Raw genomic sequence first — 27,873 nt, forward strand, 5'->3', positions numbered from 1 at the left:
CCCTGCCTGTCCTAGTTTAAGCTCCAGCTGCATGTTTCAGGTGTTGTTTCAGTGGCGTGACTTAAAACGAATACGTTTTGGCATGTTTCCACTCATTACGATGAAAGAGTATCGAAAAGGACTCTTTAAAAAAACAGCGGATGATGTCTCAGGAGGTTTGACACCACTGGGCATTTCTAGTAACACTAATGCATGCTGTACTAAGAACAAAGAAACAGCACAGCAACATGTTTACTGACAGCAGAAGGACAGTTTGGCGTTTGTCTGAGTTTAAATGAATAAAAGAAAACATAACTTGTTAACAGAGAAAATTGCAGGGTTACTTTGGGGATGTGAGAAGCAGTTGTGTGAGGGGGATTATAAAGTCGAGGTGAGCCGAGCTTCTCAGGGGGCGGTCCAGTTTTGATCTCGAAATTTTAGGAGCAAATGTCTTAACAGGCGTAGCTACAACTGTTAGATTTCATCTATTAAACCAACATTTATTTTCCTAAATGATTTATTTCAGCGGTAATTCTCCACAGAACTGCAGGTTTCTCCCCAGGACGACGGCGCAGGTTGACCTGGCGATCACGTCTGTACGTGAGCTGCTGCTGCGCCCCCGGGCCGACGGCTCTTCTCCGAAAACATTGGATCAAATTTCTTAACAGGCGTTATTTGGATAAACTGAGCCCAGGTTGGGGATCTTAACGGTTACTTTTACGCCTGAAAGAAAATATTAAAACTTAATAAAGTGGCATAACAGCGCCACAGCTGAAATTAAAACAGCTTTTGGCTCTCGGCTTCCTGATATGGTGTAACGTATGTGCAAACATAACTACGCAGTTGCTTACGTACCCAAACGTAAACCACGCAGTGACGTAGCACGCAAAATTTAGGGGTGGTGCTGAAAAGTAGGGGTAGTGGGTGTATTGGGACAGGGCCCTGGGAAGATTACAAATGCCCTAAAATCTATGCCTTCTTTTTTAGGGGTAGTGGTAGTGAGGGAGGGCTAGTGGTAGAAAGTAGGGGGTGTATTGGGATTGGCCCTAAGAGCTTGACCATCCGTCACCGTGCTTCACAACGTGGTCTCAACGTTTCAAGATGGATTCCCGCAACGGCCAGCAGGTAGCATAAGTTGGTCTGGAAACTGAAATGGTAAAGGATAAAGGACAGTTGCACTGAAAATGGAAGACATACAAGCTTCTTCTGTGAGCTGTTAAGGACCTTAATGAAAAGATCTTCATTCTACAGAAGGAAGGTCACCTTAATGTTTAGCTGTGTTTTCATCTGTGTTTCTGGTGCGCCGACACCATAATGTTTATGTTTGCATCTGTGTGGAGGTGCGCATAATAATGTCACCATATCTGTAGTGCGCCATGCGCACGTTATCCAATTTGTCACTGCAAAGTTTTGTTTGAGGAAAAAAGATGTTTGAAATACTTATTGAACTCTGAATAGCCAACCAATATATCCTCTATCTAATGGATAGTGGAATATTCCGGCCGAGTGAGACCCTGAAATTAGCCGTACAGAGCAGTGGACGGACTGTTTCTGTGCCTATTACGAAATTGAATCCTGGCGGCGCCACTGTCCTAATGATTTATAAAGCAGGACAGGTGGATGCTAATAATCTCCAAAATTATTGATATTGGAATACTTTTTATCACACAATAGCTTAAAGTGAACAGCTGCTGACAAAAACATGAGCTCTTGACAACAAACCCTCTCCTTCTCTGTTGGCATCGAGACGCAGTTGCTGCACAGACACCATCGATTTTGTCCCACCCTTGCCTCATCCCGTCTTTCTTGGTCTTCATTTTGCTCATTTTGAGATATGTTTTAAGTGTTGTCCTTCTCCTTGACCTTGCGCTCGGGTTCAAATTGAAATGGCTGAACAGATGACATGTTTATCCTCTGGATTATCTCGTTGAACAGTCACAACAGTGTACGGGGGCTAGCAGGTGCAACCGACTGACGTTACTACCCAGAGTGCATTGCGGCGTAAACAACAATGGCGACCTACGAGTTAAATTATATTTTCAAATTTTATAAAAACGAAGACGTCAAAAAGGTTTTTTATATTACATTGTTATAATTGATACCAACATTTATCTTTTAAGACCTACATGTCTTAATAGCCAGGGTTCCCTTTAAAAGGTTTTAGTACACTTTGGTTGATGTGAACATCAACCAAATCAATCTTAATCAGATTGTGAGGTGGGCGTTAATGGGAGAGCCACGACTCAATTTAGAGCCTCTTTAATGGGCAGCTACAGAGACTAGCCATCTTAGATGATACATCTCATCCACTATACGGTGAATTCCAGTATCTCCCTTCTGGCCATAGGTTTAAAATGCCTTTGTTCAAAACTAAAAAGGTATATGTGTAGTTTTGTCCCCTCAGCTATTAATGCCCTAAATAGGACATGATTTCCCATCCTCCATCTAGGTCTATTTATTTATTTATCTATTGTATTGCTTATTCCAGGGGTGTCAAATGTACGGCCCGCGGGCCGCATGCGGCCCGAGAGAGAGAGAAGTTTCCAACACAAAAAAACGAAATGTTAATTTACTAAAAAGGAAGGCATAAATAATTGCCATGAATCGCAGCATATCCGATAATATATTTCTTCTACAAATCCATCGTTATTCCACAAAGAGTAGTTTTCGACATTTTTTTTGTTTTCTATTTCTATTATCTATTGTTTATATATTTTCGCAGGAAAAATATCACTGCTAAAAAAGATGATAGAAGATATTTATTCTGAGAATTTTCAGTTTTGAATACGAGGATAGTGACAAAGTAAAACAGTTAAAAGAGAAGTGCTGACTTTTTCGGCACACTGGCGTAAATATCCGCGCCAATTTTTAAAAATAAATACACTTAATTGTACTGGAAAAATCTCTAAATCACATAGAAACACTCTCGGATGTAATAAGAAAGATTTTGCTTTTAATGAAATGTCCTATAAAAAAGAGAGATAAAAAAAACATACTTGTTTCTGTTTATCTTTGTAAAATGATATTAAAAGTATCTTACATAATTTGAAAAAAAACGAGAAATTTCAAGAAAAGATCCTGAAGAAATATATTTCACATAATTAGAGTGGAAACAAAGTCCATATTTCCTTTAAAATTAACTAAACTGATATTGGATTAGATAACAATAGTTAAAAAAAAGAATTAGAAAAAAAATGTTCGCACCATTTTTGTTATTTTGAGTGTGCGGCCCGCGAGAAAAAATGAGTTTGACACCCCTGGCTTATTCAATCTTGAGCATTTGTTTTGTTTGTCCGTCAATGTTTTGTCTTGTTATTCTCCTGTTTGTCTTGTGTCACTGTCACTGTACGTGTTGTTGTAAGTTTCTACTTTTTACCTGCAAACAAATGTACCTTCAGGTATCAATAAAGTTACCTTACCTTACTGTTTTGTGTGGATTTCATTTATATTTGTCTTTGCATCATCTTTTTACATTTTTGAGGTTGTCATTTATTTCTTTGTGATTTAATATTAATTGGGGTCAGTGCCAATTTTATGTTTTTAGATCTCTTTGTGACCGTTACCCCTTTTATTTAGATAAACTGTTTGTGATAATTGTTGTAACTTTGCATTTGTTTGTTAATAGTAGTGTCGCAGTAAATAGTGTAACTAATACGCCTGCAGTCAGTTGGAAATAAACAGTACAGAACACAGGTAAAAGTATTCTCAGAGGGTACAAATTAAAAACGAAGAAAAAGCACAACATTTGTAAATAAATACTATTTATTGAAAATATTGCCTGTTGTCAATCTAAAACAAAGACACGTTTTCTTTTATTAACAACAAAAGTGAGGCTGCAGCCTTCGTTGCGGTTGGAATGAAATCAAGTTTCCGTCCAGTTTCCCTCAGAGCTCCGACTGACCAACAGATAATAACCGCTGATAATAACAGCTGAAAAACAACTGATGGGGTTTTCTAGAGCATGCACACTTTTAAATTCCATAAAAGCCTATTTTTCTAAACTTTATTGCACTCTGCTGAGCCATGTGATTACAGAAATAAAAAAATTAGACATAAAAAAAGAAATCAAATAAAACATTAATGCTCTTGCGTGTGAGGATGCACCGCTTCACACGACGATCTAACATATTGACCCCGGAGGCGCCAGTGGTGAAAGTAAGTCTGAGAGCAGAAAGAGGGTTTACAGAAATAATAAGAGGAATAAAAAAAAACTTCTGATGACATGACGTCCTGTTTTTAATTCATCCATATTTTCGTAGTTGCTGTTCATTATTTAAAATTATTTAAAAAAAAAAAGTATTTTTTTTTAATATATGGATTTTAAATTGTGACAGTATTGTAAGTGAAATGTATAGATTATAAAGAAGGACAAGCTTAAAATTTGCATGATCTGCGAGTTAAAAGCATGCATACATGATTGACATTAATTTAACGCTTTAAAATGACATTTATTCTGATTACGCGGACAGAAAAGACTTCAAAATTCACAAGCGTGCTGTTGCTTTTCCTCTATTTGATAAAATTCTTGGTTTTGTTTTCCTAAATTTTAGTTGCACTTCAATAAGACTGTTGCACTTTCCTACACGAGTCCTGGAGACCTGAAATTTGAGTGACGAGTGTTTCATCCTGCAGCCCGTGGGCCCATCTGCTTGTTCAGGTGCTATTTTTAATATCCATTTGTTTGGCTCACACGTTACTTTCACCACTGAGAGCGACCGACCTCATGGCTTGTTTAAGTTGCATCATTAAAAACTTGAATGGCACAAAGAACAGAACGTCATTGTGGTGTTTTTCCCTCCGAATTCGAGTCAAATGGATCTCCCTGCCAAGCGAGTGGACGCTCGGTTCGGCCTCGACCCGCCAGCCAGACGAGAGGCTGCGTTTCTGGTCACACACCGAGCTTGTTGGCCTGCGTCAGCACCACCTTCAGGACGGGCATGAACGCCGACGTCTCGCTGAAGTTGCTGTTGCTGACTATGTGGGTGTGGATGTTGAGGCCGTCGGCGTAGCAGCGGGCCTCGATGCTCCTGGCGATGTTGTGAAGTCCGGCTACGATGGCCGGGGAGAGCTGCGGGGAAGGACAGAGGCACGTCACCTGATATTTGCTGCTTTATGAAAAAAGTCCCACCCAAAGCAACACCGAAGTTCTAAAATCACACGTGCTTCACTACACTGGTTCTGTTGCTACGGGTCATTCAGTCCCTGTAGTGACAATGTGAGAGTCTGGTTCACATTCCTGGTTGAGAGGAAGCTAGTGATGCACCGAAGTGAAAATTTGTGGCCGAAACCGAAACTAATAATAAACACTTGGCTGAATACCGAACAATACCGAACATGGTTCCTCAGCAGTTTTTCATTTATTTTGCCAATTTTTTCACCATTGCATAAATCAATTACATTTGATTTAGGCATGCTTTTCAAAGAAAAAAATATTTTACAAAAATACAAGGTAGAAAATATTTATTGAACATAAAAAAATGACATTTTTTTAATTTCCCAGCATTATGTTGTTTTGGTTCCACCTCCTGGTGAATGTTAGGTAAAATTCTTATGGGGTTAGTTTTTGGTTGGCCAACGATTTATGTACAGTAGTGCGCAACGTTACGGGACGGAGCGGCCAGTCTATTTCCTTATTTTATAACGCCGTTATTAATTGTTCGTTTTTTTTCCCCACTTATTCCACCGAACACCGAAAGTGTTTTTTTACCATTTTCGGCCGAACAATTTCGGTTACCGAACAATCGGTGCATCACTAGAGGAAGCGGTCCATTCTTCCTACCCTCGCCTGTGGTTAGGACGTCTCGGAAGTTTTTTTGGGTGTATAAAACCGAGGGACGACCTCGAGAGACGCAGGACACACCAGAGAGATTTTACTTCTCGGCTGGCAAGGAAACATCTTGATGTCCTCCTGGAGCAACTGGATGAGATGGACCGGACCTCTGGACTGGGCCTCTCTGCTCAGTCTACTGCCCCGAGAGCCAAACCAGGATAAGTGGATGGATGGACAACAGTCCTTCACTGGTTTTGGTCTCCACTGACACCTCGTACGGCCTCTAGTGGGGGGACTGACCTGGAGTGAAGGTTTGATGCAATCTTTTAAGTTCTTCAGCCCTTCAGACTTTTTTACTTATTGGCGCTACATGACCTTTGAATTTTGGACCCAGTTGGACAAAATTGAAATGTATTTACTGGAAACTTTGCTTCCTGTGTGAAAGGCCTGAAGATCTTTAGGAACGGGTGCTATAGCGGTGCAGCGAAGTAAACCGTGTCCAACTGGAACTTTTCAAATCAGAGAAATGTTTGCAGTAGGAAGTTTCTTAAGTGGAAGGAACAAACGTTTCAATCTAGTCAAACACTCACCGTCTGCTCTCTGAGTTTGTCGTAGAGAGCTTCCAGGCGCTTGTTGGCCTCATCAAGCTTCCTCTTGGTTTGCTGCGGGAAGATTGAACACGAGAAATCAGTCAAACGTGTCCAACAGAAATTAGGTAAACTACCACCTCCGCCGCGGACTCACAGGGTCGGTAGCTACAGCCAAGCACTTCTGGATCAGCCCCTCGAATGAGGTCTTCAGGATCAGGTGTTCATCAGGGATGGGCTTCTTCATGATCTTCTCAGCAGGGATGGACTGCAGAGTCTGAGAGGACCGTGATGATGAGACACAGACGGGTCATGAACAGCAGATCTTCGATGAGGTCCAGACTTTAGTGTGTTAGCGTACCTGGATCATTTCTCCTGTCGGTGCTCCTGGTGCACCTTCCCCGCTGGTGTTGGGCATCGCAGGGTTCATGGGCGGAGAGGAGAGCGGCTGCTGCTGCATGCCTGAGTAGGGGACCTGGGCACCGTGGGGGCCCAGCACCATGGTCTGCATGGCCCCGGAGGTCATTGGTTGGGGCTGAGGGTCAGCGCCCAGCGGGGCCATGATGGGAGCCGTGATGGGCGCCGGAGGAGTGTAGTTCTGTGGGGCATGCTGATTAAAGACAAAAACATTTGAAAACACGTGACTTCAGAACCTCAGTCCAACCTCTGCTGGACTTCATCATTCCCACTTCACGCCTCAGCACCATGGGTGCCCGAGCCTTCAGTTGTTCAGTACCCAGACTCTGGAACTCCCTCCCCCCACACATAAAACAGACAGACTCCATCACAACATTCAAAACCCAACTCAAAACTCACCTGTTTAAACTCGCTCACTCACTTTAACCAGTCACTGTGCAATACACTACACCAGTTTGTTTTATTTATTGATTTATGTACTTTTTGATTCTGTCTGTTGCAGCTTTTTTTGGATTAATTGTATTTTAACTTATAAAATGTATGTTGTATCTTTTGTAAAGTGACCTTGGGTGACCTGAAAGGCACCTCTAAATAAATTGAATTATTAGGGCCCGAGCACTGACAGTGCGAAGGCCCTATTGTATCTGTAGGATTTTTTTTTGTTTTTTGTTTCCTACTTCCGACAAAAGGAGGGCCTTTTTGCCCCCCTAAGCGTGTCCCAAAAGTCACCAAATTTTGCACGCAAGCCAGGCCTGGCAAAAAATTGGATATTTCATGGTTTGCATTAATGGGCGTGGCAAAATGGCTCACAAAATGGCCCCTAGAAAACTTTGTGCCTCAAGCCCCACAATACGGTTTGACGTACAAGCACGAAAATCGGTACATACCTGTATCATGGCGCAACTTAAAGAAAAGTCTCTTGGCGCCATGTCGAAACCAAACAGGAAGTCGGCCATTTTGAATTAATCGTGTAATTTTGGCGCAATTTATGCCATTTTCACGTGTGGTACTTTAATGAACTCCTCCTAGCAGGATCGTCCGATCGTCCGATTTTGAAAAGTTATCAAAATCGTGAATTTTCATGAAATGGCGTGGCCGTGGCGCCGCGTCAAACTTCAACATTAAACAGGAAGTGATACTAGTAGCTGATTGGACGATATTGGATAGATCCTATTTTGTGCCATAACCTTTGAACGGGTTGTGATAAAGACATGTGGGTGGTATCATCGGACTCTGTTTTGACTCAGTCGCCTTAATTGGTGCAAATTAACCCCGCCCCTTCTTCTGATTGGTTGATATTTGATAGTTCCTATTTTCTGCCATAACTTTTGAATGTTTTGACAAAGAGTCATGGGTTGTGTCATCGGACTTAGTTCTGAGTTTTTGACCTTTATTGGTGAAAATTACACGTGCGAGGGCCCGTTCATCGCTGCTTGCAGCTTCAATTATTATTATTATTATTATTATTATTATTAATAATAACTACCCCTGAATTGGAGGTCTTTAAAAACCATTGCAGTGATCTGCCCGGCTTCTGCATTGACATCAACCTACCTTCTTCTTTGGTACTCGGGTGAGTGCTGGAGGGTCGTTCCAGCCGTTCTGAGGTCCTACGGAGAAAACAGGCTCCTCGTTAGTATTTCAAGTTTTTGAATCTTTGCAAACACATTACTCAAAGTCCCACTACAATCATATAAAAAAGTGCACCCTACTTCAGTTAAAAGGTTTTTCGCATCAAGATGTAACAAAACATCTGGTTCGTCCCGGTTCTTAGCAGAACCTCAAAATAACTTATTTTTATACATTTGCTAATGTGTTTGAGATGTCAGAACGTCTAGAAAACTCTGGTACACAGAAGATTTGGTGGTCGACTCCTTGACTGAAATGATCCAGGTCCTGCTGCTGCGGAGAAATCCCACATAACCCGCCCTACACTACCGTGCTTCACAGCTGACTTCCTGTTGGTGCTGATGTGCCTTGTTTGATTTTCACCAAACATCTCCAAAGTACATTCAGTTTTTTTTCTAGGTATATTCTTAAGCAGTTTAGCGTTTCACATACTAACTGAGGCTTTGAGAGCTTGACACACATTTGAGATCTCAGACTAAGCACCGCATGATCTGATGGAGCTGAACTTAGTGGGACGTCCAACTGATGTGAATTTTTGTAAATGAAACCCAACAGGGTGGGTGTCAACAGCTTCTTTTCGAGGACCACTGATGTCTTTCTTCTTTGGCATTGTGTTAATGCAAACCTGAATGCTCCAGAAGTATTCAACTAAATTTCAATGGGGTCCCTAACTGACACAAAGCTATGATTCAAGCCCAACAAATGATACTTCCTGTCTTTATTACAAAAAGTTGGGTAATATATGTTTTACCCAAGTTTTTTTGTGTGTGTGTGTGTGTATGTATGTATGTATGTATGTATGTATGTATGTATGTATGTATGTATGTATGTATGTATGTATGTATGTATGTATGTATGTATGTATGTATATATATATATATATATATTTTTTTTTACCAAAGTTTTTGCAAATAAAGACAGGAAGTATCATTTGTTGTCATTTTCAGGCTTACTGACCTCAGTTAAGATCTACCCAGAACCAGGTGATTTATTACCCCGACACATAACAACCAGATATGAAATAAGATGCACTGCAAACATCTTTACAGATTAAAATAAGGCCGTCATGATTACGTTTCATCAGATGTGTTTAATTAAAACTGAAGTCAGGTTCCTTGTCTTCTCAGACATCTCTGCAGAAATGAGTCACCTGCAATGTGCCACTGGAATAACAGTCTTGATCATTTAAGAGACATTCAATTAAAATGTTGATTTTGCTGTTTTGCATTTTAAGTACAACTGGAGTGAATCAGTATTTAATTTTTTTTAGTTAACCTGCCACCTCTAATATAAACTTTTGTCAAAGAGGCATCAAATGTTTTAAATGATCTCATATTACTTTTTCTGCAAAACATGAATAATAAAACAAAAAAGTTCTTTCCCTAAAGTCAATATCTTTTTTCTACATGTAAATAAACAAAAGTTAAAATTTAATAAAAAAAACAAACAAAAAAAAAAAACAGGAGGAACTCATATTCCCCATAAAGCCACAATCCATTAATACCACTCCAAACCACATGGGGGCAGCATTAAGTTAATGTGTTGGTGTAGGACACAACAAAGGTACCCTCTAGTGGAAAAACCTTGTATTACAAGAAATGCCGACCATCCCCACTCAGTACCACAGTACTGTAGTGTATATTATAGCATTTATTTTCTCTTTGTTTTTTGAATAGTTGAAAGCATAAATCTCACATTTAGCAAAATTAAAAGGTGGAGTAGGTGATCTTTTCCAGAAGTGTTTTTTTTTTTTTTTTTTTCATTTTATCGGTTAAAACTTTGAACACGGGGGCACAGCAGGTAGTGCAGCCGTCTCACAGCAAGAAGGTCCTGGTTTCAATTCCCGACGGGGACGCTGTGGGCGCTGAAGTGCGTGTTAGTTCCCCCATGACTTCAGCACCCACACCCTGGGTGGGGTTGGTGAAAGGGCCTTTCTGTGTGGAGTTTGCATGTTCTCCCCATGTTCCCTTGGGTAGCTAATGTGAGCTACCCTCACCAAAACATGCCCCCTCAGGCCAACCGGGGTGCCAGATGGGGTGGGGAGGATCTGGCCGGAATAACGTGATCCTTCCACACGCTACGTCCGGTCAGAGAATCCTCACCCTGTCTGGTGAAAAGAAGCGGCCTGCTCACTCCTCAGGTTAAGGAGGAGACTTGAGCTCAGTGCAGAGCCCTCCCGGGGTTGACAGAGGGGAGCAATGCCAAAGCTTAGGTAGAGCACTGGGTGATGAAATGGGTAAAAAAAATAAAATAAAAAAATCAGGGATTAAAAAAAAAAAAAAAAAAAACTTTGAACAGAAAGAACTAAACAGGAACAAGATACTGAGAGGAGTTTTGCATTGGAACATAATCTATGATGGTGAAAAAACATTTTTAATTTTTTTTTTATTTTGCCATTTTCTGAGAGAAAAAAAAACAATTATTTTTGAAATGTGCTCACTCACGTAGCTCCTTGGTGTTTAAGTGCTATTAACTGGAAATGGTCTTTAAAAAAATGTTTTAAATTTACAAAATGATCTGTATGTGATCCACTCCTGGAACAGCAGGACTTGATTACGATGGTCTAACATTATTTACAATATCAACATCACGGCCCTCCTGAAGTCAACACGCATCAGCTTCTCAAGCTTTAACATGTGGGAGAATGACATTATTCCAGTGGCATCAGTGGGAGTGGACAGAGGACACTGGAAACCAGTCAGGCTGAGTGGGTTTGTCATTACCGCTGTGACAGCAAGGACGATCAGAGCCATGCAGACCTGATGTCAGACAGGTGGACACCGGCGTCTAGCTGTGTACCTGAGAATCCGCTCAGCGGAGGATGAGGAGGCATGTATGACACAGGAGATCCTGGACCGCCATGCTGGAAAGACGCTCCAGAGGACGGAGGAGCGGGAAAGGAAGATGAGGTGGGAAAGAAAGGAACATAGGAAGGAGGAGAGGAGGACAGGCAGTGGCTGATGGGAGGTGGTCCCGGATAGAGAGGAGGTGCCAGCTGAGACGGGACGGGGTGAATGTACTGAGAGAGGAAGCCGGGAGGGTGAGGGGGGTGCGAGGAGGCCTCGGGGGGAGGATTATGGGGAGGAGGAGGAGCAGAGGAGTACTGAAGAGGCTGATAGACAGGCTGCCCCCCGGCTCCAGGAGGGTACTGGCTGACCTGGGAGAAGGCTGGAGCTCCTACAGGATGTTCTGTTAGTGAAAAACAAGTGAATCATGCAACAAAACCTGCTTAATGTTTAACTTGTAAGTCAAAAGAAGACAACAGGCAAAGAGATAAAACATCTGGAGCAGTCGCATACTCTGTTAGTGTCAAACACAGCAGATCAGATGTCAGAGTCAAACATTCCTCAGGAGAAATGTTTGCTGTTTCAAAGATAACAGTAAAAGACACGCGGAAAAGTGTTGGCTGCACCAGTCGCATCATTCCTCATCACTAATTAATCTGGTTACTCTGGAAGAGACTTGGATCTCAAGAGGACAGTACCAATTAGTGATGCACCGATTGTTCGGTAACCGAAATTGTTCGGCCGAAAATGGCAAAAAAACACTTTCGGTGTTCGGTGGAATAAGTGGGAAAAAAAACGAACAATTAATAACGGCGTTGTAATATAAATAGACTGGCCGCTCCGTAACTGTTGCGCACCACATAAATCGTTGGCCAACAAAAAACTAACCACATAAGAATTGAACTAACATTCACCAGCAGGTGGAACCAAAACAACATAAATCAATCTATTACAGGTGCGTTTAGATGACGAAATCAAACAGCGAAGAGCGCGGAGTGAAGTGGTGTGGTGCAAACATGTCAGCAGTGTGGAAGTATATTAGAGTGGCAAAGAATAATACAAGAATGGCTGTTTGCAATGAATGTTCTGCTCAAATATCTAGAGGGGGCACATCTGCAAAGTCTTTCAGCAATACAAGTTTGATTTATCATTTGAAATGATAAAAAACCCTGAGCGCTTTAATGCATTTTTATTGTTTTAAGGCCTATGTTACAATGTTAAGTAAGTTAAGCCTAACGTAAGCTCAAAGATGGCCAAAAAATGTATTTTGCTAATTTATTTATTTTAAGTTATTGTTCTTTGCTGGTAAAATGTCTGCTGGAATATTTAAGAAATGCTGGGAAATTAAAAAATGTTCAGTTTTTTATGTTCAACAAATGTTTTCTACCTTGTAATTTTGTAAAAGATATTTTTCTTTTAAAAGCATGCCTAAATCAAATTTATTTGATTCATGCAATGGTGAAAAAATTGGCAAAATAAATGAAAAACTGCGAAGAACCATGTTCGGTATTGTTCGGTATTCGGCCAAGTGTTTATTATTATTTTCGGTTTCGGTTTCGGCCACAAATTTTCATTTCGGTGCATCACTAGTACCAATGGATACAAACGCTGCCTCTAGAGACCGTTGGACAGACATAATCAGAGAAATGAAGCGTGTGACGTAGATGCAGCAACAACCAGACGAGCAGAAGCAGAAAGACATCTCAAACGTCTGCAGAGGCAGGAAAGCTGATGAACAACTGATGTTGATTTAACAATAACACCCAGTCTCCTCCTGAAGGAACTTATGAACTTTTCTCTTCTTCTATGATGGTCCACCAACAGTTTAAATGACCCCTCATTAAGCCCGCCCCCCTTAGTTACTGTTACTAACTTGGGCATCTATCAGCATTGTTTACAGTCTTACAGGCTGGGTGAAAACCTTTTCCTAGGATGTTTTGGATAATTTTCAGACACCAAAAGGGCCACCTTTCAAAATGGGACATAGACATGTCATAGAAGGACATTTAGAAAATCTAAAAATGGATGGGATTGGTGACAAGGTTAAACTTTATGGGAGAGTTTACAGAAGCTTCATCTTACCGTCGTCACGATCAGGGATGACAAGATCCAATATCAACACTGTTCATGCACCGCAGAGGAGTTATGAAGATACTGCTAGTGACCTCACAGTAGATTTAACATTCTTGCTATCTTCTAGATACAAAAGTGGTGGTTTCTTCTGATTACTTAGCTCTGGTTTGCTTGGATTTAATAAATGGAAAATTAAATAAACTCCATCATTCATAGTCTCTGGATACCTGGATCAGTATCACAAGTACCACTGAGACGTCGGTTGAAATCTGTTTGGGCATAAACCCTTTATGTTTTTCTATGGATCTGAAAAGTACAGATGTCCTGGCTCTAGTCCCTGTGGATCTCCTACTCAACAGCCATTGGCTCATCTGCATGAGGGGCGGGGCTTACTGATGCTGCTTTTTCAGGTACCCAGTTTCCCATGATGCTTATTTAAATATGGTTGTGACATTTACATCCGCTTTTTCTGCAGTTCTGTGGATCCACGCCCCTCAAGTCTGATAATCTCAATAAACAGAAATTAGCTTTTTTATTTGATGATTTAAGTTTACAACAAATTTAGACGGAAACTTCTGACCCCTTAAGTTTTATGATTATTTGAAGTCTATGTTTTAATTAGATTTTAAATGTGAAGCAGTTTGGTCGGACCTGGTTGTTTTGAAAGTGCTTTTCAAATAAAGATTGACTGATGAACCAACAGTCAACAGCTTTCCTTTACAGCGGAGTTTTACATGTTTTACAGATCTGAACACTTACGTTGGTACTGCTGGGATAAGTACGCCGCAGAAGAGGAGGGTGGAGGAGCCGCTGCTGGGCCGGTAGCGGGCATCCCATACATGGGGTTTGGAGGCTCCACCTGAGGAAACAGCAAAGCATATCTGAAGCCATTTGAAGACAAGAGGCAGAGGGACGTCTATCAATATCCATCCGTGTATTTTAACAGTGTAACTTTGCAAACGGGCGGCAGAACAGTCACGTGGTAAATTATCTGTCAAATATTCTCTTCAGCGAGTAATATCAGGCATGTGGATTTAAAGTATCAAGTAAGACCTTTGCAGTCATTCAATAAATCCGATGAGTTAGATGATTGATTGATTAAGATGCCTCAGGACATCATAGTACGAACAGGAAGTGGGTGTGTAGTTGCAGGGAAGGGCGTTACCACAGACAGAGCACCACGCTGAGATACCAAGGATGTGTCTGATTAATGAAACCAGTTTTTTTTTTTGTCTTTAGTGAGATGTGTATGGAGGTTTGGTGGGCGGCTGGTATACCTGCGGCTCTGAGGCGCTGCCTACTTGAAGAGGAGGAGGGACATTGGGGAGGGCTGTGGGAGTTTGGTTACTCCAGGAGGTGACAGTGGAGGCAGCCCTCACCTGAATCACACAGAGACACACGGCACAGGGCAATGATGGCCGTGGCATGGGACGGGAGGGGAGGGCGGGCAAACCAAATCACACTACAACAACTCCCCAAATGTCCAGGATATAACACCCGTCGACAGCAGAGCCAAGATTTAAAGCTCAACACCCCCCTAACCCCTGTCAAAGCGTTTACACCCGGGCAAGAAAGGATGAGGTCAAGGTGATGAATACAAAACAAAAAGTAATGAACACAACACCGGGCTGACGGCTGTCCAGGACACATTGTACAGGCGTGTGCAGAAGTCTTAATCTAACCTCACACAGACAACACTCAACTTTTTTCACCATGGCACTATTTTCTAAAACAAAAATTAAGCAAAAAAAGAAAGAAAAAATAAATAAATAATGTGGGAAATATCAAGTACCCCCTTACTGCTACCTGAGGTTTTACCGTATTGGCCCGAAGGGGTCGTCTTACATTCGGGGTCTAGACGTTATATCCATTCACAGCGCTAGATGGCGCCAGATATCTTTAAAGCAAATGCTGAACTTAATTCCCCAGGCCAAAGCGAACCCTGTCACGAAGAATAAAAATAGTGGTAGCACGAAGAATAAAAATAAAAATAGCGGTAAGAAAGAAAAGAGAAGAAAATAAGAGAAGAGATAACAGAAAAAGGAGAAACATAGCGACAATCTGGAGAAAAGTGGGTGGAAGATCGGCAGGTTAACCGGCAGCTGAGAAGTTATGATGCAAACTTCAAGATGATGATTTGAATGAGGCAAAATAACATGCTTTTTCTCTCGAATATATTTTTATAATCATTTGTTTCAGATGTACTGTCATTATTTTCTGTATAAAAATTGAATTTGGTGATCAAAAAGTATTTTAATAAACTTGAGTCTTGAAAAAGAGGGGGTTGTCTTATAATCAGGGTCGTCTTATATTCGGGGCAATACGGTAAACGTTGCAGCCTGGTGCTGCTGATCATGGGGCCTGGATGAACTGATCAGCAGGAGTGCAGACTTCTATAAAAGCTATAAAAGCTATAAAAGTTTTGGCTGTTCTCTGCTTTGAAGCATTCGAGTGTGTTAATGCAACACCAAGTGGGAACGACATCAGCAGTGGATTAGGAGAAGCATATGCTGACTGCACATCAGTCTGGTAAGAGTTTTAAAACCATTTTCAAGCAATGCAGAGTTCAACAACCATAAATAGCAAGCAGACCGAATGGCTTTCATGGACAGTGCCACGGCACATAAGCTAATGCCTAAAAAAGATGAGCCTAAGCAACCTTGTAAAGAAAAATGGATTCCAAACTATTGAGCACTGGCTTTGTAACATTGCGCAAGTGATGTGCAGGAGCAGTGGTTTCTTCAAGACCATTACTGATGTCTTTCCCTCTTGGCACTATGTTACAGACCATGAATGCTCCACACTAGCAAAGTCCTATGACAACTGTTTTTATAGAGTTCTGCACAATTGATAATGATCAATTCACCAGGGGCTGACGGGTAGCAAAATATAATGTCGTTTCTCGTCTGAGGTGAGACCAATGAGGATCAGGTGATTTTCATTATGTTTGTTACACACACATAAAGGTGGGCGGGGGGAAAACTTGTACACACGGCTGTAAGTTTATAGAACCAGTTTGTGTGCTGACGGTGTGACATACCGGCTGGTAATACTGCGGCTGTGCTGGGGCAGAGGCAGGAGCAGGTCCCGGTACTGGAGCCGGAGCCGGAGTGGGCTGAGGCGGCCCGGCGGGCTGGGCCACAGCGTAGGGTTGACGGGGCAGAGCAGAGCCGGGCTGAGGCCTCTCAGATGGACGGGAACCTCTCTGGGTTTGTGCAGGAGCTGCCGTCTGCTGCCCCAGAGCTCGAGTGAGACGGTCCCGGAGCTGCTGCACGGACACCTGGATGGAGAAGTTGGACAAATTAATTTCTGGATTCATTTACAAAACTGTACCAGCAGTTTGTAAAATAGCTTAAACTACATTTTGATTCTGAGTTTGGGTATATATATTATATCATAGGTGACTTAGTCTACAAGTATCTATGTATCTTTAAACACAGTCTTTGTCCAATAAATGGTTTAAATTGAAATATCAGTTTCACATCAAGGAGCATTTGAATACTTTATGGAAACATCATAAAGCTCTCACGTTTGCAAAAAAAATGAAGAAAACGCCAATTATTGACGTAATTAGGAAATAAAAATAATGAGAAAAAAAACTTCATAAAATATTAAAGCCACTCTATGTAGTAATACCACTTCTTACCTCATGGTTTTTTAGATCTGCTGTGCTGAGAAAAGAGTCTCTTTCAATACAGAGTTAATGAGTGGGGACGGTCCAGCGCGTCTGGTTTTATTAGATTATCACTTTATTCTCATTAGAAAAGTACTTCACTGCGTTTTACATCACACATGAACTTTCAAGTGTTGTGCTGCCTCCATGAAATCAGAAGTGGTACTGCTGCGCATAGAAGTTTCTTAATATTATAGAACAAAACAAAAGCTCGTCCACTAGTCAGAAACCTAAGAGGATCTCAATCTTCATAAACATTGAATTTATTTGTCTGTGTTCCAACTTTTTAAAGAAAAGCAAACATAATGCTAACATAATGGAATGGAATATCTGTCAGTCAATCAATCAACTACCGTATTGGCCCGAATATAAGACGACCCTGATTATAAGACGACCCCCTCTTATTCAAGACTCAAGTTTTGAAGACTTTTTGAACATCAAATTCAATTTTCATACAGAAAATAATTACAGTACATCTGAAACAAATGATTATAACAATATATTCAAGAGAAAAAGATTGTTATTTTGCCTCATTCAAATTATCATCTTGAAGTTTGCATCATTACTTCTCAGCTGCAGGTTAACCTGCCGATCTTCCAACCATTTTTCTCGTTTCTCCATTTTCTGTTATCTCTTCTCTTATTTTCTTAGCGCTATTTTTTATATTTTTTATTTTTCTTCTTCGTGACAGGAGTTCGCTTTTGCTTGGGGAGTTTAGTTCAGCATTCGCTTCAAAGATATCTGGCCCCATCTAGTGTTGTGAATGGGTATAACGTCTAGACCCCGAATGTAAGACGACCCCCACTTTTTCAGTCTTATTTCAATGCAAAAAAACACTGTCTTGTATTCGGGCCAATACGGTAATCAATAAACCAACCAAGCGGTTTTCTTACCTGGTCGGTGTCATTGGGCAGGTAGGTGATGGCGGTGGACAGGCTGCCCTGGGAGGCCAGCAGACCAGCGTACTGACTCATCTTCTCAGCCAGCAGGATGCCGATGGCGACGGGACCCGTGTGCTGCGTCTGCTCCACCGCGCGACGCAACACCACGACCTTCTCCACCAGGTCCTGAGACGTGGAAACCCGGCACATGAACAGGATTAAATACTGGTTTTTACTGTGGCGAAAACCCACCCCACACCGGTTCTGCTGCCCCATCAGTTATTTGAACTTTCTCCCCCGTACCTGCAGAGAAAGAGGACAATGTCCTTCTTGGGCTCGGGTCCAGCAGGACACGAGCTTCTCCACGTTGCCAGCGGAGATGTAACACAAGCAGGCTTGAGATTGCAGCCGAGCGTCTTCCGCCGCCTCCAGTCTGCTGCCAAGAAGATCTGGAATAAAAAGAAATACAAGGAGCAGTTTGAGGAGCAGAAACTTAGAGGAGAAATGAAACCCTGCTGCAGGAGAGACGGCAAGGACTGACCACAGAGGGAGGAGAACTCCTCGGGCTGGGCGTAGGTCATGACGGCAGCCAGAGCCTCCTTCCAGTTCTGCAGCTCGCACGTCCTCAGGATGTCGTGCCAGTCTTTCATCACCACTGCACTGATGAGCTGCGGGACCAGCCCACGCTCACGTCAATAATCACAAACTCACTTTTTCATTTTTTTTTATTCAAACATTTCCTCGCCAGTTACCTTTGTTATCTTGCTGTGCGTCCTCGTGAAATACTTCTTCTGGGTCTTCTCCAAGAGTTCGGCTCCTCCGGCGATGGCCAAGATGATGCTGTCTGCCATCCGGTTGTCATGGAGACAGAGTTCCACAGCCCCCTCAAAGTTTCCGGTCAGCAGGGCCTGCGTGATCAGCCCATCCACATCTGGCAGGAAACCAAAAACCAGCCATATTTAAGTAAAATCTCAATATGAACGAAAACCCTTTTGTGATATTTCAACATCTAAAATAAAAGCAAATATGTGTCGATTCCTCGAATAATTAGAGTAATTCGATTACAAAAAATGATCGAGGAATTTTCTCTGCCTCAAGGAATCGTTTAATTTTGCAGCTCAAAGCTGGTATTTCGCCCCGACTACATTTAATGCGGCACAACGCGCTGACGCCCCACACGTAAAAGGTTTTTGTTTGGTTTTAGTAACATGCCATGGTCAGGCAATGATTCTGCAATGGCCCAGACGGGAGACACATGTAGTTCAGTGCTTAACTTTTATTTTTAATCCACTCTATATTCTTCTGGTCCGTTCTTCTATGTGTTCCGCCTCTGAAGCCAAAATTATTGTTCCGCGTTAAATCGACGCAGAGCCTACGCCGTAGTACGGCGTTGTTGTAACGCGGAACCATAAATCAGCCTTCACCCAGTACATACATAGGTTCCTCTAAACATCTGTTCCCGCTACAGTTTTAAATAAAAGAAAATGTGCTCCAATACAGCAGGTCTCATAATTTTATTTTGAACACTGCTAAAACTCTAACTTAAAACTTAACATTTGTTTGACACAAATGAAAGTTCAATTGAAACACGTGGGGAAAACACCTAATCTTTTAAGTTATGTGTGTTATCAGGTGTAATGGCATTTTTAGGTTAGAAATAAGAACATTTCTTGGTAAGATCCTTAGTTTTTTGAGTGAAGGCAGTGATTTTTTGGTCAACTGGTGTAAGTTCAGGGTTTTTAAATGCACAGCCATGAACCTACTGTATTATATAATTTAGTCTTAGTAATGTCAATTAACATCTAATATCTTATGTGTATTTATAATTGCTCTTTAACTAAACAAAAATATGTTTTATCCGATTACTCGATTAATCGATGGAATTTTCAGTAGAATACTCGATTACTAAAATATTCAATAGCTGCAGCCCTAGTTTCATCCTCACCGTTGTGATGATTACCTGCCATCCCTAACAAACCAGCTCACCTCCCTAAAGTTTAAATCAATGTTTAACATCACGAGGCCGCTTATCGCGCCCGCTGTGAAGTTTAAAATCCATTTTAATCTGATAGATTGACAGAGGAGGATAAGCAACTCTGGCAGCATCAGTTACAGGTCTGCGCCGGTACTGGTCTCTTGTGAGTCTTTTGGTTTTCGCCACCATTTGTTTAACTTTGCCTAAACTGGCCTGGGTGCTTTGTCCCCTTAACTACAACGTGAAGGCCAGCAGACTGAAGGACGTCACAGTGAAACATTTTTGGACTTTCACTGGTTTAACCGTAATGTGAGAGCGACGCTGGGACCTTGGCTGATGCTCAGGGCGGCTCCTCCTGCCGGGGTTGGAAGTGGAGTCGGGATCTCGGCCGGCGTCTCGACTGGACTGGCCTCCTCCACCTCCACCTGTGCAGTCGTCTCCTGAGACACAAGACAAACACCAGAGTCAAATTCCCTGTCTGGCATGTTCAAACTTGGCCAATAAAGCGTCAAAGGGCTTACGAGCACATTCACGACTCATCTTCACCCAAAGTTTCACCCAAACATAAAAGAGCAGCTTTAAATGTTTGTACCATAACTCAGTCATTAGAAACTACCCAGGATGCACCTGCACGTTCTCACGGGTGTCTTGATTGTGTAAGTGTAACGACATCAACGGGCCATCGGAGCTGTAATGGACTGGTCTTTATCTGACTGACAGCTTTTCTCATTGATTAAACTTCTCTCACTGAGTCTTAATGGGAATTTAACAAAATACGCTGCTAAGCTGAAGCAGAACGGTTCCACATGTTCACGGGGATTTTGACAAACACAGAGCTTTCTGACACGTCTGGACACGCAGCTTGTAGACTGCAGCGTCAGACTTTTCTTTTGTGATTTCACATCACAATATGAGCTGATCGCTCTTTGTTGGCATGGCAACAAGGGCTGACCTTGCAGTTATTTGGAAGAATGAAGGAGTCAGAACGAGCCACGTAAGTCACATCCACATCATCTCCCACAGAGACGGCTGCGGACCTCACGGACCTTCAGTCGTCAGGACGACCAGGACAATGAAGCGGTTGCTAATGAAGAACCTTCTCAGTTCTTCAGCTGCTTCATCCACCGGGGAAGAAACCCATAATGAGGCGTCACAGATAGGGCTGGGGATCGATTCAAATGTCAAGAATCGATTCGATTCCGATTCTTAAGATTCAGAATCGATTATCAAGATTTGATTCGATACGATTCGATTCCGATATTGATTTGGGTTAATGTTTATTAAAACAATTTTTTGAGCTGTTGCATGAATTATGACTATAGTTATGCAAAATATTACTACTAGTGTTATATTGAGATTCAACAGCAAGTATTGGCAGCTATTGATGCTGTAAGGACCAATCAGCTCCCAGAATGCTGATAGAACTGCTTTCAGAAACATCATGTGGGCCAGAATTACCAAACAGATCCAGGGCAGCAAACAGACGGATTAAAACTGTTTTATTTTTTCCCACATTCCATTTTTATTTGTTCCTTTTTCGGTCTATTTTGATTTTTAATTTTTGAGAATTTGGGTTTTAGCATTTTTTGCAAATGTAACCCCAAGACAGTATATAAAGTAATGAAATATAGACAATGTATGCAATTATAACTGAACACTTTAATGTTTTCATACCTTTAAACATATTTAAAGGCAAAAACATGGCACCAGTTATTCTCGTCTCCAACAAAACATTCCTTTTTTGGGGATAAACAAAAGGAATAACCAAAAGTTGTAATGTAATGATGAAAAAAAAATACATAAATAAATAAATAAATAAATAAATAAATAAATAAATAAAAGAAAATTAAAAAAAAATCCCCCCCCCCAAAAAAAAAAAAAAAAAAAAAAAAAAAAAAAAATCGATCTTTAGGAATTAATATGAGAATCGATTTAGAATTGGGAAATCGATTTTTTCAACACAGGCCTAGTCACAGAGGTGTCCGAAAAGCTGCACACTGAAGCGTTTTACGGGTGAGAGTAGACACGATGTGACGGCCAACGTCTTTGATTGCTCCGACGTCCACCCCAAATCTGATTTTTTCCACAAATTCAGACAGGTTGTTTGACCGTCTTTAAAACTACGAAAGATCTGATTCTTCCACATACGGAGGTGATCAGATTCTCACAGACGCAGCTGGATCTGAGCGGTCCGCTACTTCCAGTCTCTCTTTTACAGGATTTTATCAGTGACGATATCCGTCCGGATCTCGGACAGAACATCAGTAAAGAAAGACACCAGACCTCCTAGCAGGCTCTCAGGTTAATCGTGACTTTCTGCTTCCGTTTATGTTCAGAATCAGGATATTTAACTGGTGTTACAGTCCACCGATTCAGAAGTGCAAGGTGAAAATAAAATAAAGCAATTAAGTGGTAAGAAAATCCTAATAGTTGTTTTAAAAAGGTCAGGACAGTTATTGGTCAATTTAAATAGGATTTTTTTGTAATAAATATTTATAATAAATGTTAAATTTTGTCTAAGAACAGTTTTTATTATTAATTATTTGCAACATCCACCTTTAATGAGCCAAAAGTCATTTGGAACCAAAAATGGTTAAAATTGAGAATCTGGATTGAATCAGGTTGTGAGACGCTGTAAGATTCACACCCCAAGTTGTCATTATGGACAACATACATTGTTTATCCGTTCATAGTTTTGTTACAGATTTTGGTTTAGCGGGGTTCTGGTCCGATTACCAGGATGACAGTCGTGTTCACACTCCGACGATGAAGTAAAGTGAATCATACCTCAATCAAGGGGATCTCCTCCTCCTGTTCCTCCTCCTCCTCCTCCTCCTCCTCCTCCTGTTCCTCCTCCTCCTGTTTCTCCTCCTCCTGTTTCTCCTCCTCCTCTTCCTCTGCTCCTTCTTCTTCTGCAATCCCCTCAGTCTCCTCCTCGTCTGGGAGAGCCTGGTCCATAATTGCATCTGGTTCACTGGTGGCAGCGTCCTCTGTTGCTGCCGCATCCTCCATCTCCGGGTCCAGACTGGAGCTCAGGTCCAGCGCGGCTGCCGGTTGGAGGTTTGCAGCAGCGATCAAGTCGAACGCTGCCTCTGGAGTGTCAACAGGTGGCGCGAGGCTGAGGTCTTCTAAAGGCTGCAGGGAGGTGGGAGCGGGCACATCCAGCTGGAAAAAGAGGTAGGACATCAACTAAGACCAGGTTAAATGAGACTGCGTGGGATCAGCAGCTACAGCAGACATCCAGAAAAACTACTTGCACTGATCAGTATTGACTTAAAAAAAAAAAAAAAAAAAAAAAAAAAAAAAAAAAAACCTTCAATGCTGCCGCACAGCTCCTTCGTGGCTCTAAATGTATATCTTTCCCCTGGATGAGTGCAAGTGCAAAACTAACTGAGACCTAATTATTCGCTTATTTCCATTTGCAAACATAAGCTGAAAGACTCAGGAAACTTCCATCAGTTGTAGCTCCCAAAACTTGATAAGTCGAATCTTTGATTTAAGGCAGAAGAAACCTGCGCTGCTGTCAAATATTGTACATATGAACAGATGTCTCACTCAGAGGGAATTCTGTGCAATTGTGTTTAGGCAAAAGAAGGAGAAGTCTGCTGGTTTTAGAGGAAAAGGAACTGGGATTTTGTTTATAACAGTTACATTGTATTGGATAGCTAACCAATGTAAATGTTATTTATGGCCGTACATTTCCAGTGCTGATAGGACTTCATTCTAAAAGAATATCTTTTTTTTTTTTTTGCCACATTCATTCCATCTGAACCTGAACATGAAAGTTATCTGGTTTCTAAGGAGCATTTAAACATTTCCAGGTTGGGTTTAAGGGTAATTAAGCCAGAGGAAGACCTCACAGTGATGTTGATGTTGTACAGTGTTGCTCACTCTGGAGACACTTGGAGGAAGATGCAGTTCAGCTTCACTTTTGAGTAACGTGGTTCATGCATCACTTTATTTTGGATTGCGTTGTCACCACAGGAACCTTATCATAGCTGTTAGAAGACATTTCCTTTCATTTTTCTGTCTGCACTGCAGACATTGCAGCCATTTGTGCTTCAGATCTGCTTTATGTTTGTCTTTTTTTTTTTTTTTACTCCTGCCTCAGAGTAAGAGATTCATCTGTTATGCAACCGATCAGTAACTGATCAAAAACAAGTTCACTGTCAAACGACAGGTCCAGACGCGTAATTGTCGTCTTTTGAAAGTATGAGCACATAGCTTCAGGTTTTACATCGGCAGCACTGGTTCAAACAGACTGAGAAGTTCCCTGAAGCAGCTCCACAGCTTTCATCCCTCCAATGTTTTTGGTCAAAACAAACCCAGTAGCCAGTTTTAGGTCTGTGCTTCAACTCAAAAAAAAAAAAGGAAATTAACAAAAACACAGGCTGCAAAAAGATCAGGATCAGAGGTGGATTTGGATTTCTGATTAAGTACAGGACCAAACGAGCAGGAAAGGGTCAAACCCAGGAGGCAAGACACCCCCTTTGACAACGCCCAGCAGCTTCAGCTGAAGAAAGCTGATCTTCCTGTTTTCTGCTGTGTTCATCTGTGCGAGTCAAAATCGCTTCCTCCGACTGGCTTCAGAACGTGGAGCAGAACTGAAAGCACATCTACTTGCACCATTTCGTGATTGCAGAACTTGAGAAATGGACTCAGAGCTTTCAATCTTCCAGGGTAGAAGTCGCTGTATTGGTCACAGCCAACCAGGACGGAGCCAATCTGATCAGAGAGGTCTTAAAGCGCCTCAGAATTAACCTGAATTTAAACCTGATAGATTGAAAATATGTAAAAAAGCACCTTTTTAACCGGCTTTGCATGGGTTTCCACGGGAGATCATCCAGTTCTGGAGTGATGTGTCACAAGTTGTTTTTTTTTAAACGCCAGACACTTTTTCTGACCCAACACTTCCCGGAGTCTGGTCTTGAGACTGGAACGGCGCGTGTTTGGAGTAATGTGGGGATTCCTTCTCAGGGACATCTTGGCAGGTGACATGGTCGGGCATCGATGCCTGCGATATCCCCGTTGGAAGGTGATTCATTATTTACACAACAGGCGGTTTGGGAGTAAAACTGTAGAAGAACGGACGGATGTCAGCCCTTTTCTGACTCTTTCCGGTAGGGGTGGGCGATATATCGAGATTTTAATATATATCGATATATTTTCAAACACGATATGGTACGAGACAATATCGTTTATATCGATTTAAAAATTATTTTTTTTAATGATTTTGATATAGCTTATTTTGTGACAAATTGACTTGAATGTTTTATTTGAGATTTGCACAAATGTTTTGTTATTTGCACAACTGTCAACCTCAGTGGAAAAGTCTGCCTGTTACTGTCTACATTGTATTAATTGCACAGTGTATTTTAATTTAATTGTTATGCAGGAAAGGGATATTTGTTTTATTTTATTCAAGAAGCATTTTTATTCTACATATGCAGGCAGTTTATTTTTATTTCATTTGTTTTATACATTTTGATATTGTGCAGACCTCTGTTAATAAAGGAACCTGTGTGACATTTGGCACGAGGCTTTGTATTAAAACTGTCTGTTTTTTTAAGGGTTTGCCTCAGAAAAAAATGAAGCTAATAGAGATGCTATGCTATAATGCTTTGGGGGAAACCCCAATTAAGGCACAGAAAAAATATCGAGATATATATCGAGTATCGCCATTCAGCTAGAAAATATCGAGATATGACTTTTGGTCCATATCGCCCAGCCCTACTTTCCGGTCTTCATGGTAAATGGCTTACACTTATACAGCGCTTTCCAGCTGTACTCCTACAGCCCCAAAGCGCTTTGCACTGTAGACGTTCACTCACTCACACACATTCACACACCGGTTGTCGGCGGGGGTTGCCATACACGGCGCTGGCCTGGCAACCGGGAGCAACTGGAGATTCAGTGTCTTGCCCAAGGACACTTTGGTGGACACAGTATGAACTAGGACTCGAACCACTGACCTTCAGGTTCATGGGCGAACGCTCTACCCACTGAGCCACCTTCCCCACAATTCCCCTTCACCTCCTGAAGAATCCTGCCTCCTTGCTACTGAAACCTGCACTTTTCACCAGGTAATTTTATTCGTTTGCCCGTTTATTTCTCAAACTTATTCCTTGAAAAATTTCTGGACGATTAAAAGTTTGAACTTACGTCTGGAGGATCAGCGGGTTTCTCCTCTAAGGCTGCTGAAATCTGGAAACGAACAGACGGTTACAGGGGTATGAACCGAGCTGATATGTGGATGATATCAAACACGGGCGTCCAGTCACCTTAAAGGCCAACTCCTCTTTGTCGTACCCCAGAAGCTCCAGGTACTTGCTGCGAACATCACTTTCAAAATTAACCTGAAAACACAAAATGGTCAGACCAGCGGTTTTAAAATCAAACAACAACTTTATTTACTCAAAACAAGAAGGTTGTGGTTCTGACTCGTACCTTCAGGAAAGACCAAACAGTCTTTTCAAATTCATTCACAGTGGCATCGATCTTTTCCTGGCAGAAGTCCACGAAGCCGCTCGAGCTCAAAGTGGCCTGCAGCTTCTCAGAGCGCTCCAGAAAAGCTGTTTCCGTAACGACCTGACTGATGCGGACAATATGCGAGGAGGGCTGCTGAGGCTGCGTGTTCTCCAAGGACAGCAGCTTCCCACCGAACTACGGGAAAATAGGCCAAACTTTTAGAGCGTCCGGTACCGTTATTACCCCTGTAAACCGATAAAAGGGAAAGAGGGATCAAACCCACGGCGAACGAGGCTCCCACGGGTCTGCGGATCCACTTGGGAGGTTTCTTCAGGGGGGCGACTGCGACAGGAGTGTCAGTGGTCTGAGGCAGCTGCAGCGGAGGCAACGTCTGTCCCGTCCCAAACGGATCCATGTTTCCAAAAGAGTTGCAGATCTGCACAAAATCATAAAACTAATGTTTCATTTCATTTCATTTTTATTTATTCTGGTCATGGAAATATGCAAAGAAAAAAAGCAAGCAAGTAAAATGAAAACACAATCAAAAACATATTCCAGAACCAGAAAGGAGCAGGAAGAAGAAAATCTTATTATACCTGCCCCTCCCTCAAAAGAAAACTGAACAATAATAACAGATGGTCTGCACAATTACTTAATTAATATCACAAGAAAAGAAAAACAAGAAAATAAATTGTCTGTCTCCATACGCATATATTTAGACTATTTCATACATACATTGCTATTTTTTTCTCTTTAAATTTATATTTAAACTGAAATATGTTTATACAGCACTTTAAATCATAATTTAATGAATTCCATAACTTAATTCCAACAATTGAAGTGCTCATTTGCTTTAAGGTTGTTCGGGCAAATAAATGTTTAAAATTAAATTTTCTGCGACTATCTTCGTTATTTAAACTGAAAGTAAACATGTATTGTAAGTTTTCTGGTAATAATTTACATTTAGCTGTGTACATGATGAATGTCAGGAAAGAGGTGAACCATCTCAGAGGAGGTAGATGTGTTTTAGCAGGTCCCCACAGTGGGCATCTCATCGTGCAGCAGTTTATCTCCAGAGTATTTGCACAAATAGTTTTGAGCACAAACGCAGAGTGAGACGGCGTCCTCTGTTTGGGTGTTTAAATGTCACCTGGTCAGCGTGTCTCTGGCTCTGCGCCTGGCTGCTGCCTCCCATGATGGAGTAGATGTCGATGTGTCCATCGAAGCCCGCCGCCGACAACACTGCCGGGTTTCTGGGGCACCACTGGATGTCAAAGCACCACTGGCTGCTGGTGGGCAGCTCGTACAGCACCTGGACATTCAAGAAAATCCTTTTGCACACATCTTACTTACTTCGTCGACTGAGCGATGTGTAAAAGTTTTTACCTCCGCTGTGTTTGGATTCCAGCACAGGATCTTACTGTCCTTGCCGCAACTCAGAAGCAGCTCCGGATCAGCCACGCTCCAGGCGATGGCCAGGACCCCGCTGCACCAGAATGAACAGGAAAATAAAACATATGTTCATAAGCTCTAAGTGAAGACACTGTGAGGAACAGAGATCAAGGATGCAGAGCAGGAGGGAAACAGAGTGTGAAGGATGAGGTTTTAACAGTTTTTCTTGGCTTTGACCATCAT

General features: G+C 41.8%; 1 protein-coding gene across 1 annotated transcript in view; it reads right to left on the bottom strand.

Annotated features, from left to right (window-relative positions):
- Positions 1-3,723: 3,723 nt before the first annotated feature.
- The window catches only part of LOC133454431 (protein transport protein Sec31A-like), a 48,848-nt gene continuing 24,698 nt past the window's right edge, over positions 3,724-27,873 (bottom strand). Inside the window, exons 3-23 of the mRNA XM_061733163.1 lie at positions 27,625-27,724; positions 27,389-27,550; positions 26,522-26,674; positions 26,218-26,433; positions 26,052-26,126; positions 25,933-25,974; positions 22,558-22,935; positions 20,099-20,210; positions 18,548-18,726; positions 18,337-18,463; positions 18,099-18,244; positions 17,808-17,981; positions 16,282-16,521; positions 14,519-14,620; positions 14,001-14,100; positions 11,182-11,571; positions 8,308-8,363; positions 6,698-6,946; positions 6,494-6,613; positions 6,340-6,411; positions 3,724-5,047 (exon numbers count right to left, since the gene is read on the bottom strand). Of these exons, the coding sequence (XP_061589147.1) occupies positions 4,868-5,047; positions 6,340-6,411; positions 6,494-6,613; positions 6,698-6,946; positions 8,308-8,363; positions 11,182-11,571; positions 14,001-14,100; positions 14,519-14,620; positions 16,282-16,521; positions 17,808-17,981; positions 18,099-18,244; positions 18,337-18,463; positions 18,548-18,726; positions 20,099-20,210; positions 22,558-22,935; positions 25,933-25,974; positions 26,052-26,126; positions 26,218-26,433; positions 26,522-26,674; positions 27,389-27,550; positions 27,625-27,724 (3,373 nt within the window). The 3' untranslated portion in view covers positions 3,724-4,867. The remainder of the gene's footprint in view (positions 5,048-6,339; positions 6,412-6,493; positions 6,614-6,697; positions 6,947-8,307; positions 8,364-11,181; positions 11,572-14,000; positions 14,101-14,518; positions 14,621-16,281; positions 16,522-17,807; positions 17,982-18,098; positions 18,245-18,336; positions 18,464-18,547; positions 18,727-20,098; positions 20,211-22,557; positions 22,936-25,932; positions 25,975-26,051; positions 26,127-26,217; positions 26,434-26,521; positions 26,675-27,388; positions 27,551-27,624; positions 27,725-27,873) is intronic.

This window comes from Cololabis saira, chromosome 11 (genome assembly GCF_033807715.1).
Source record: "Cololabis saira isolate AMF1-May2022 chromosome 11, fColSai1.1, whole genome shotgun sequence".
NCBI classification, from domain to species: Eukaryota; Metazoa; Chordata; class Actinopteri; order Beloniformes; family Belonidae; genus Cololabis; species Cololabis saira.